General features: G+C 45.2%; 1 protein-coding gene across 2 annotated transcripts in view; it reads right to left on the bottom strand.

Annotated features, from left to right (window-relative positions):
• The window catches only part of MLC1 (modulator of VRAC current 1), a 47,513-nt gene that overhangs the window by 21,490 nt on the left and 13,116 nt on the right, over positions 1–12,907 (bottom strand). For both annotated transcript variants that reach the window (XM_040415737.1, XM_040415738.1), the window contains exons 3-5: positions 12,539–12,592; positions 6,334–6,435; positions 5,776–5,877 (exon numbers count right to left, since the gene is read on the bottom strand). In XM_040415737.1, coding sequence (XP_040271671.1) covers positions 5,776–5,877; positions 6,334–6,435; positions 12,539–12,592 — 258 coding nt within the window. The remainder of the gene's footprint in view (positions 1–5,775; positions 5,878–6,333; positions 6,436–12,538; positions 12,593–12,907) is intronic.

Here is a 12,907-nt window from a genome sequence, read left to right as displayed (position 1 = left end):
GGCGCCATTAAAAACTACAACTTGTCCCGCAAAAAAAAAGCCCTTATAAAGCTATATAGACGGAAAAATATAAATAAAAGTTAAAGCACTTGGAATGTGACGATGAAAAAAGGAAGAAAAACGCTTGGTCAGTAAGGCTCAAAACAGGTTGGTCACTAAGGCCCCTTTCACACGGGCGAAAATTCTGCGCGGGTGCAATGCGTGAGGTGAACGCATTGTACCCGCACTGAATCCGGACCCATTTACTTCAATGGGGCTGTTCAGATGAGCGGTGATTTTCACGCATCACTTGTGCGTTGCGTGAAAATCGCAGCATGTTCTATATTCACGCAAACCAGGCCCCATAGAAATGAGTGAAATCCGCAAGCAAGTGCAGATGCGGTTCGATTTTCACGCATGGTTGCTAGGAGATGATGTTAGTAAATTGATAAAAGTCAATTTACTGTATTATTTTCCCTTATAACATGGTTATAAGGGAAAATAATAGCATTCTTAATACAGAATGCTTACTAAAATGTGGCTTGAGGGGTTAAAAAAAATATATATAACTAACTCACCTCATCCTCTTGTTCACGCAGCCAGCATCATCTTCTTTCTTCTTCTTTCAGGACCTGCAAAAGGACCTTTGATGACGTAATCGCGCTCATCACCTGGTGAGCGCGGTGACGTCAGCGCGCTAACCACGTGATGAGCGCGATTACGTCATCAAAGGTCCTTTTGCAGGTCCTGAAAGAAGAAGAAAGAAGATGATGCTGGCTGCGCGAACAAAAGGATGAGGTGAGTTAATTATTATTTTTTTACCCCTCAAGCCACATTTTAGTAAGCATTCTGTATTAAGAATGCTATTATTTTCCCTTATAACCATGTTATAAGGGAAAATAATAAAATCTACAGAACACCTAACCCACGTGCATGCAAAACTCATTGCACCCGCGCGATAAAAACTGAACATCGGAACGCAATAGCAGTCAAAACTGACTGCAATTGCATGCCTACTCGTGCGGTTTTCTCGCAATGTACACGCGACGCATCCGGAGCAAACCCAGGACGCCCGTGTGAAAGAGGCCTAAGGGGTTAAAGAGGACCTTTCATGGGTCCAGACATTATGAAATAACTAGCAGGTTATGTAGGGCACTGTGCACGAATGTAATATTGCTTACTACTTTGTCTGGGCGCCACTCAGTTTGCCTGCTGTGCCCCCCTGCAGTTTTCCCGGCTGGTATGCATGCTAATCAATAGCATCGGTACAAGGAGGAGGAGACTGCCCTGTTTCTCAATGGGTGTCTCCTTCTCCCTGGCTGTAGCGCGGTCCAATCACAGCACAGATTAAAAAAGAAAAAAACTCACCTTCTCCCTGGCTGTGAGGCTCTCTGGTGTGATTGGACCGTGCTACAGCCAGGGAGACACCCATTGAGAAACAGCGCTAGGGCTGCAGTAAACGATTATTTTAGTAATAGAGTATTCTATCGATTATTTTTTACGAATAATCGAGTAATCTAATAAGAAAAAATGAATTAATAGACTGTTTTCCTTTATAAAAACTCATCAGACCCCCGCCATTAGTCACCAACACCCTTTGTTCCCCCCTGTGCAATCAGACCAAGTGCATCAGTTCCCCCAGTGCCATCAGCTCCACTATCCCCCCAGTGCCATCAGCCCCCCCCCACACCAGTGCGATCAGCTCCGTTCCCCCAGTGCCTTCAGCTCTCCCACACCCCAGTGCGGTCAGCTTTCCCTCACCCCAGTGCCTTCAGCTCCACTCCCCCAGTGCCATCAGCCCCTCCATGCCATCCATTGCCATGTTCCCCACTCCCCTAGAGCCATCAGATCAGCCCCTCCATGTCCCCCACTCCCCCAGTGCCATCAGATCAGCCCCTCCATGACCCCCAGTGCCATCAGATCAGCCCCTCCATGTCCCCTACTCCCCAGTGCCATCAGATCAACCCCTCCATGACACCCAGTGCCATCAGATCAGCCCCTGCATGTCCCCTACTCCCCAGTGCCATCAGATCAACCCCTCAATGTCCCCTACTCCCCAGTGCCATCAGATCAGTCCCTCCATGTCCCCCACTCCCCCAGTGCTATCAGATCAGCCCCTCCATGTCCCTCAGTGCCATCAGATCAGCCCCTACATGTCCCCCACCCCCCCAGTGCAATCAGTTCAGCCCCTCCATGTACCCCACTGGCATCAGATCAGCACCTTCATGTCCCCACTCCTCCAGTGCCATCAGATCAGCCGCTCCATGTCCCCTACTCCCCCAGTGCCATCACATCAGCCCCTCCATGTCCCCCACTCCCCCAGTGCCATCAGATCAGCCCCTCCATGTCCCCCACTCCCCCAGTGCCATCAAATCAACCCCTCCATGTCCCTCAGTGCCATCAGATCAGCCCCTACATGTCCCCCACTGCCATCAGATCAGCCCCTCCATGTACCCCACTGCCATCAGATCAGCCCCTCCATGTCCCCTACTCCCCCAGTGCCATCACATCAGCCCCTCCATGTCCCTTACTACCCAAGTGTCATCAGATCAGCCCCTCCATGTCCCCCACTCCCCCAGTGCCATCAGATCAGCCTCTCCATGTCCCTCAGTGCCATCAGATCAGCCCCTACATGTCCCCACTGCAATCAGATCAGCCCCTCCATGTACCCTACTGCCATCCGATCAGCCCCTCCATGTCCCCACTCCCCTAGTGCCATCAGATCAGCCCCTCCATGTCCCCTACTCCCCCAGTGCCATCAGATCAGCCCCTCCATGTCCCCTACTCCCCCAGTGCCATCAGATCAGCCCCTCCATGTCCCCCACTGCCATCAGATCAGCCCCTCCATGTCCCTCACTCCCCCAGTGCCATCAGATCACCCCCTCCATGTCCCCCACTGCCATCAGTCAGCCCCTCCATGTCCCTCACTCCCATCTGCCCCTCCATGCCATCCATTGCCGGCTGTCCCCTTCAGTGCCATGTCCCCAGCGCCAGTGAAATTAAATACTTACCTTTCCTGTAGGGTCGCCGCTCCTCAGCTCCTTCCTCTTTTTCTCCGCGCGCTGCACTGGATCCTTACGTGCACTATGACCTGAAAATGTGTCAGGATCTAGTGCAGCGCGGTACAGGCCGGCGGGTGACCACAGAGCGGTAAGTAATAGCAAGAGCTTGACTCCCGCTTTGTGGTCACATGACACAAACGAATCCTTGATGCAGATTATTTTTTATTTATTTTTGACGAATTACTCGATTCAATCGAGTAATCGTTTCAGCCCTAAACAGGGCAGTCGCCTTCTCCCTGTACCGATACTCTTCATTAGCATACCAGCTGGGAAAACTGCAGGGGGCACAGTGGGCAAACTGAGTGGCGCCCAGACAAACTAGTAAGCAATATTACATCCGTGCACAGTGCTCTACATAACCTGCTAGTTATTTCATAATTTCTGGACCCGTGAAAGGTCCTCTTTAACCTACACCAGTGATGTCACGACTATTGGTAACGTGGCCTAGGTGCAGCTCAGACCCATTCACATGACCGATGGCCGTGATGTCACTGGCCTAGGATAAGCAGTGAAAAAGCTACAGTGCTCACAAGAGGGTGGGGCTTTCTCAAGAAGCTGATCAGTGGGGGTCTCAGGTGTTCTACTCCCACCAAATAGATGCTGATGACCTATCCAGAGGACAACTGGAAAATAAAATTCCTGCAACACACACTCATCTGGTTATGTTGATAGAAAAATAAAAAAAAATAAAAAGAAAGAAAGAAAAGTAGGGTTCTCAAAATGTAAAAACACTTTTTTTCCATTAAAAATTGTTTTACTTTGCAAAAATAACATTATACAGGGTGGGCCATTTATATGGATACACCTTAATAAAATGGGAATGGTTGGTGATATTAACTTCCTGTTTGTGGTACATTAGTATATGTGAGGGGGGAAACTTTTCAAGATGGGTGGTGACCATGGCGGCCATTTTGAAGTCGGCCATTTTGAATCCAACTTTTGTTTTTTCAATAATCGGAAGAGGGTCATGTGACACATCAAACTTATTGGGAATTTCACAAGAAAAACAATGGTGTGCTTGGTTTTAACGTAACTTTATTCTTTCATGAGTTATTTACAAGTTTCTGACCACTTATAAAATGCATTCAATGTGCTACCCATTGTGTTGGATTGTCAATGCAACCCTCTTCTCCCACTCTTCACACACTGATAGCAACACCGCAGGAGAAATGCTAGCTCAGGCTTCCAGTATCCTTAGTTTTAGGTGCTGCACATCTCGTATCTTCACAGCATAGACAATTGCCTTCAGATGACTCCAAAGATAAAAATCTAAGGGGGTCAGATCGGGAGACCTTGGGGGCCATTCAACTGGCCCACGACGACCAATCCACTTTCCAGGAAACTGTTTATCTAGGAATGCTCGGACCTAACACCCATAATGTAGTGGTGCACCATCTTGCTGGAAAAACTCAGGGAACGTGCAAGCTTCAGTGCATAAAGAGGGAAACACATCATCATGTAGCTATTTCGCATATCCAGTGGCCTTGAGGTTTCCATTGATGAAGAATGGCCCCACTATCTTTGTACCCCATATACCACACCATACCATCAATTGTTTTATTCCAACAGTCTTGGAGGGATCTATCCAATGTGGGTGTCAGACCAATAGCGGTGGTTTTGTTTGTTAACTTCACCATTCACATAAAAGTTTGCCTCATCACTGAACAAAATCTTCTGCGTAAACTGAGGGTCCTGTTCCAATTTTTGTTTTGCCCATTCTGCAAATTCAGTGCGCCGATCTGGGTCATCCTCGTTGAGATGCTGCAGTAGCTGGAGTTTGTAAGGGTGCCATTTGTGAGTAGCTAATATCCGCCGAAGGGATGTTCGACTAATGCCACTCTCCAGTGACATGCGTCGAGTGCTACGCTGTGGGCTCTTGCTGAATGAAGCTAGGACAGCCACTGATGTTTCTTCAAAGAGAAGATTTCATGCGTCCACATTTTGGCAAATCCAACACTGAACCAGTTTCACGATACTTAGCAAGCAGTTTGCTAACTGTAGCATGGGAGATGGGTGGTCTCGTAGGGTGTCTTGCATTGAAATCTGCTGCAATGACCCGGTTACTGCGTTCACCAGACATTAACACAATTTCTATCCGCTCCTCACGTGTTAACCTCGGCGACATGTCAATGGCTGTAAACAAAGAGAAACTTGGAAATAACTCATGAAAGAATAAAGTTACGTTAAAACCAAGCACACCATTGTTTTTCGTATGAAATTCCCAATAAGTTTGATGTGTCATATGACCCTCTTACTATTGAAAAAACAAAAGTTGGATTCAAAATGGCCGACTTCAAAATGGCCGCCATGGTCACCACCCATCTTGAAAAGTTTCCCCCCTCACATATACTAATGTGCCACAAACAGGAAGTTAATATCACCAACCATTCCCATTTTATTAAGGTGTATCCATATAAATGGCCCACCCTGTACTTTTAGTTTGATTTTACCATTTTCCTATAACACTCCGTCTCCCACTTGCACCAGAGGCAATGGAAGCCCACTCCATCTAACTACACAGATGCCGCATTTGCTACTGACCACAGCATCTGAGGGTTTAAACCTCTGGAATCAGCACCTTCTCAAATTCTGCTGGAGGGAGATGTCATCTGAGTAACATCCACACATTTCCTTGCGACCTATGACATACATGTATGTCATTGGGCATTGGCCTACTGTGCGCTGCCGAACAACAATGTTGAATGTTTTCTATAATAATAAAAAAGGTACTTACTCCTGTAACCAGGCAACAGTCTACACTCGATCGTGCAGAAACAATCACTGTTGTTGCCATAAAAATTTCCATGAGAATAAGAAGAATCACATTGAAATTTATCTATAAAGAAAATCAACATTCAGATAAGGCAGGTAAAATGGATGAGACAATTACACAATTTATTAAGAACTCTTAATAGGGGATATTCTATTTAGATTAAGTCATCCACAAGGGCGTCGTGATCAGTGAGGGTCCCAGCGGTAGGACCCCCACCAATCTAATAGTTATCTCCTATCCTGTAGATAGGGGATAACTTCATCTAACTAGAATACCCCTTTAATAGCAACTTAAGGAATAAACCCAACACACATCATTTGCAACTGATACAAGATTAAGGGGGTTTTACTGCAGTTTTGGTAGCACAAATTTCGGGACAGCTAGAAAAAAAGAATTGTGTTATGTAATTTTTTTTAATCACTAAAATTCTTGTAAAATAATTACCTCTTATTATGTAGCCGTAAAATAAACTTACTTTTCCAGCAATGGGTGATGGTTATAAATCTAATTGCTACTTACATTTATTGCTGTTGGATTAATTGCAAGTTTACATCCAAACCATATAAGACAGGTTGTAGTGATTGAAAAAGTGGATACAAATAAAATCTGATAATGCGAGATCTAAAAGAAAAAAGCATTATATCGTTTTTAAATCTATTAAAATAGAAAAACTCTATATAATAGCAGGAACTACATCACATGACACAAGCATGATAAGTACTGTATTTTCATTAGGGTTATGGGGTTGTCCCAGGCTCTTCTTGACAATCAAAGACAAGGGAGGAGTGTACAGAGGACAGAGGTGTTGACCTACTGGTGCTCCTAGTGCTACGGCCAACCCCTCAGTGCTCCAAATAGGAAATTTGCATTAATATAAAAAATTCGATATATCTCAGCAACTATTCACCTTAAAGAAAAAAGAAATATATAATTTTACTGGGCATGATCAACCCTACCAGGCAATATGCCTGGTTTAATAGGGTTGATCGTGCTGACAAATGCCCGTTAAGTGTACTGCTACCCGAGAGATAAACTGTCATCTTCTTTGCTGATACTCTGATATGCTGCAGATTTCAACCCACAAAATCCAGTTATAAAATTTGCAGCATATTTGACTTGAGTTAACAAACCCTCATCATACACCAGGTAAATAGGAACACAGACTGATACAGGTGCCTGTTATCAGTCACATCTGCCACAACATCTGTACATATATGGTCTGTATCCAGGCTCGAACTGACCCGCCGGGGATGCGGGGGATTCCTCGGTGCGCCCTCAGTTTCCACGCCCGGAGATAAGACGGAGGAGTAATTATTTCTCTTGTTTCTCAGGAGAGATAATTATTGTAGCCACAGTGATGCAGCCTCCTACTGGTGTAAATTGAGGCCCCGCAGTATCTTCTAAACTTCCCAGCTGCTGGCAGTGAACTCCCTGCTGTCAGAAAACTGGCTGCTGGAGAGAAGGACTCCTCTGCGGTGCGGGGCTGATTTCTCAGGTGTGTGACAGTAGTGAGCTGTAGGAGATGTAAGGGGGGAATAGGGGATTTGTTTATAGCAGACACAGATCTGTGTATGTGTGCTGCTCTCTGCAGAGTTCAGAGTGGCATTGGGGGAACTCTGCCCTAGGTCCTCCCAGTGCCTCTGCTTTAGGTGCTCATAAGTGCTCCAGATGCCCCCACTCTAAATGCACTGCTAATATTGCCTCTTCTTCAGTTACCCCTGCTTCAGGATCCCCACTATTACCCTGCCTCAGGTGACCCTAATGCTTCTGACCCTCCGTTTGTGCCATTTTCTCACGTTGCTCCTCTAGCACCTTTGCTTGGGCTTTGTTAAAGGTTATGACCTGCAAAGGGGGTTGGACTTATGACTGAAAATTCTGCACAGTGCATCACATTCTCCAGTATTGACACGTATGGTTTACATGGCGGTAGTGATGATATTCCGTATTTACAGGCATCACTGCTGCCATGTAAAGAGATACTGGTAGAGTGGTGGAGGATTTAAAGGGGTTGTCCAGGTTTTCAAGTTATTCTCTCCACAACATAGGGCATAACTATATGATTGGTGGAGTCCGATTCTGCGACCCCCCCACTGATTTCAGAAACAGGTCCTGTTCCCCCTTTTTGATGGTGTGGCAGGCCACACATATGCCCTGCTGCCCTATTTATTCTCTTTGGGACCACAGGAAATAGCCAGCGCTGTACTCTGCCATCTCCAGTGACCCCATAGAGAATGGATGGAGAGGCAGGGCATATGCTCAACCTGCTACTCAATCAAGAAGGGGGATCAATGGGGGCTCCAGCGTTCAGGCCCCCACGGATCACTTAGTTATCCCTGATCATGTGGATAGAGGATAACTAGAAAAGTGGACACAGGTCCTTTAACAGGTAAGCATTTCTATTTTAGTTTGACACATATTTTGGGCCAGATTTTTAATTTTTTTTTTATACCCAAAGAAAACCTTTAAAGATAGGGAATGTGTAAAGGTCCAAAAGCTATGACACGACAGGTGATAAGTGTTTGATTGATGGGGGTCTGACTGCTGGGACCCCCATGATCAAGGGAACGTGGTCTTAAGACTCTTGTGTACATAGATTGGCGGTAATGTAATTGAATGTCTCAGGACCCCTTTTTTCATGATCAGTGGGTGTTCCAGCAGTCAGACCCCAGCAATCTGATATTTATCACCTATCCTGTAGATAGGCAATAGGTCATTATGGTAGGAGAACCCTTTTAAATATACTGTAGATTATGTGCAATCTGAGGAGGTTAAGATTTGGTAAATTTCATGCCAGATATTTATGCTTAAAGGGGTTAAAGGGTTTGTCTCACTTCAGTAAATGGCATTTATCATGCAGTTAAGATAAGGCACTTGCTAATGTATTGTGATACTCCATATTGCCTCCTTTCCATCCCATTATACATAGCACGTATCCGTGGTTATTACCACCGTGTAATCCAGCAGTGGTGGCCGTGCCTACACACTATAGGGAAAGGGTGGAAGTGTGCATAGGCCAATACCTTTACCTATAGTGTGCAAGCACGGCCACCGCTGCTGGATTGCAGAGTAGTCAAAACCATGGATACGTGCTGTGTATAATGTAATGGAAAAGAGTCAATATGGACACTCACAATACATTAGTAAGTGCCTTGTATTAACTTTCTCTTCATGATAAATGCCAATTGCTGAAGTGAGACAACCCATTTAACCCCTTTAAGTGTCCTACACTAAATAGAGTTAGGCATAAATGTCTTGGTGTGTGCATTGCGTGTTTCCTATGTGTGATATATACACTGCTCAAAAAAATAAAGGGAACACAAAAATAACACATCCTAGATCTGAGTTAATTAAATATTCTTCTGAAATACTTTGTTCTTTACATAGTTGAATGTGCTGACAACAAAATCACACAAAAATTTAAAAATGGAAATCAAATTTTTCAACCCATGGAGGTCTGGATTTGGAGTCCCACTCAAAATTAAAGTGGAAAAACACACTACAGGCTGATCCAACTTTGATGTAATGTCCTTAAAACAAGTCAAAATGAGGCTCAGTAGTGTGTGTGGCCTCCACGTGCCTGTATGACCTCCCTACAACGCCTGTGCATGCTCCTGATGAGGTGGCGGACGGTCTCCTGAGGGATCTCCTCCCAGACCTGGACTAAAGCATCTGCCAACTCCTGGACAGTCTGTGGTGCAACGTGACGTTGGTGGATAGAGCGAGACATGATGTCCCAGATGTGCTCAATTGGATTCAGGTCTGGGGAACGGGCGGACCAGTCCATAGCATCAATGCCTTCGTCTTGCAGGAACTGCTGACACACTCCAGCCACATGAGGTCTAGCATTGTCTTGCATTAGGAGGAACCCAGGGCCAACCACACCAGCATATGGTCTCACAATGGGTCTGAGGATCTCATCTCGGTACCTAATGGCAGTCAGGCTACCTCTGGCGAGCACATGGAGGGCTGTGCGGCCCTCCAAAGAAATGCCACCCCACACTATTACTGACTCAATGCCAAACCGGTCATGCTGGAGGATGTTGCAGGCAGCAGAACGTTCTCCACGGCGTCTCCAGACTCTGTCACGTGTGCTCAGTGTGAACCTGCTTTCATCTGTGAAGAGCACAGGGCGCCAGTGGCGAATTTGCCAATCTTGGTGTTCTCTGGCAAATGCCAAACGTCCTGCACGGTGTTGGGCTGTAAGCACAACCCCCACCTGTGGACGTCGGGCCCTCATATCACCCTCATGGAGTCTGTTTCTGACCATTTAAGCAGACACATGCACATTTGTGGCCTGCTGGAGGTCATTTTGCAGGGCTCTGGCAGTGCTCCTCCTGTTCCTCCTTGCACAAAGGAGGAGGTAGTGGTCCTGCTGCTGGGTTGTTGCCCTCCTACGGCCTCCTCCACGTCTCCTGATGTACTGGCCTGTCTCCTGGTAGCGCCTCTATGCTCTGGACACTACGCTGACAGACACAGCAAACCTTCTTGCCACAGCTCGTATTGATGTGCCATCCTGGATAAGCTGCACTACCTGAGCCACTTGTGTGGGTTATAGACTCTGTCTCATGCTACCACTAGAGTGAAAGCACCGCCAGCATTCAAAAGTGACCAAAACATCAGCCAGGAAGCATAGGAACTGAGAAGTGGTCTGTGGTCACCACCTGCAGAACCACTCCTTTATTGGGGGTGTCTTGCTAATTGCCTATAATTTCCACCTGTTGTCTATCCCATTTGCACAACAGCATGTGAAATTGATTGTCACTCAGTGTTGCTTCCTAAGTGGACAGTTTGATTTCACAGAAGTGTGATTGACTTGGAGTTACATTGTGTTGTTTAAGTGTTCCCTTTATTTTTTTGAGCAGTGTATGATCTATGTATTAGTGGTGTATGTGCAACATGTGACATATGCATCAGTGGCATGTGAGCCATGTATAAGTGTCTTGTGTCCCACATCTGCCCAATGAGTGATTGATGTGTGCTGCATGTGTCTTGTTTCTGACTGACTCAAGTGCAGGATATACATATATGTGTAAATTCTGCCACATGTATGTTTGTGCATGTTGCTGTGAATGTCTGCCATCATACTTAATCTTTAATATTTCTGTTATCACTGTAAATGCTCATGAACACGACCGTTGGATGTTTTGCAGTCCGCAAATTGCGGATCCGCAAAACATGGATACCGGGTGTGTGCATTCCACATTATGCGGAACAGAACAGCCGGCCTCTAATAGAACAGTCCTAGCCTTGTCTGTAATGTGGACAATAATAGGACATGCTCTATCATTTTGCAGAATGACCATGCGGACATACAGACACAGAATGCACACGGAGTAATTTTTTATTTTATTTTTTTGCGGCCCCATTGAAGTGAAGGGAACGGTACTGACATGGAAAAAAAATAAGTTTGTGTGCAGAAGCCCTAAGGTGGGCCCCCAGAATCAGTTACACTGGTGGGCCCTAAGTGCCCCAGCCCCACACTGTTTGTATCAGAAATATTCACACCCACTGATAAAATTACGCATAGATTAAAGAGAACTTGTCACCATGTCAATGCAGTGCAGACAGCATATTATAGTAGGTTTCCTTTAATTATAAGCAAAATACAGGCAGAGTGTTATCTGTTCTCAAGCATAGTTCACTGTTCATAAAGAGGTTGCCTGGTTTAAAAATACATTTTTCATTATTAAATTCTACAGGAACAACCACCACCATGAACCAGCAAACTAGGGCACCAAAACCCCATTCCCCTGACATGCATTTATGGCATTTACTCTTTGAAAATGCCTTACTGTAAAGGATAAAGGGACTGTTTAGAATTTAACAACTGATGGCCTATGGGGACAGTGAATCAATATCTGTTCAGCGGTGGTCTGACACCCTGCACCCCTGCTGATCAGCTGTCCTACAGTAGCTTCGATGTCGGTGCCAGAACTGCACATCTTCCTCCATTGTGTAGTGAAAGGAGCAGCACTGAAGTAACCAACTCCATCTTCTACACAATGGACAAAGATGTGCAGTTCTGGCGCAAAAACACCTAATTGGCGGGGATGTGGGTGTTCAGACTCACGCTGATCTATCCTGAGTACAGGCCATCACTTGTAAAATCCTGGACAATCCCCTTAAGACAGGACTACCCCTTTAAACTGTAACGTCATATTTTTTTTATTTGCTAGTTTATTAGAGCTAGGCATGTATACCTGAGTTAGTCTGTCAATGATTGTCAAAAGATCTGTAATTACCTTATAATAACAGCTTTCATTAATGTCCTCTGTCCCTTTCTACTGCTCCCTTAAAAGACAGTAGCTATGGGTTGTCTGTCTCTGGCTAAGAAGACGGACGGGCGGTCCTTCACACGGCATGCCTGCATTAGGCTTCAGAGTGAGGAGGCGTGTCTCTCAGTAATCAAATCTGATTGGCTGGCAGGGAGCTGCTGGCTACAGCAAGTGTGTATGGGAAGTAAGGGAAGGCAGTTTTGGCCTCAGAGAACTGGCAGAAGAGCCATCTTGAGAAGATCCTCATATTGTAGGATTCAAGACAGCCGTAACTAAGGGGAAAACTCAAGGAAAACAATGGTATGTGAAGAAACTAAATATTGCTTTATGCATAATGCTGCTGCAGCAGTAACATATGCAAAAATAGATTTTTTTTATGAAAACATGACAGTTACCCTTTAAACTATACATTCAGAAAAAAGGGCTAAGACATGTATGAAATTACTTACAACATTATCCTTATTCCTCAGCACTGCAAAATTTACAACAGCCGCAGGTAGACACTGTAATTAAAAATCAAATAAAAAGACTATTAGCAACTAACATAATCATGGATTTGATCATGCTCATGAAGCCTAAATTACAACAAGCTGCCAAGTAGCATGAGAAAAATAACTTGAAGACCCTGGTTTACTAAGTGTTCTTTGTGTTATAGAGTATATTTATAACATGGTATGACCACAGAAATAAAAACCCTTACATACTTGTACTTCTGGGCTCTAGGAGAGCTAGACAACAACCCACGTGTTCACATAGTTCTTTTTCTTCAGCCAAAACAAGGAGTAGATCCTAGAAGAACCACAAGGAAGAACGTCTGC

The sequence above is a fragment of the Bufo bufo genome, chromosome 1, assembly GCF_905171765.1.
Source record: "Bufo bufo chromosome 1, aBufBuf1.1, whole genome shotgun sequence".
NCBI lineage: Eukaryota > Metazoa > Chordata > Amphibia > Anura > Bufonidae > Bufo > Bufo bufo.
The sequence above is the reverse complement of the archived record's forward strand: the minus strand, read 5'-3'. Positions and strand labels throughout refer to the sequence as shown.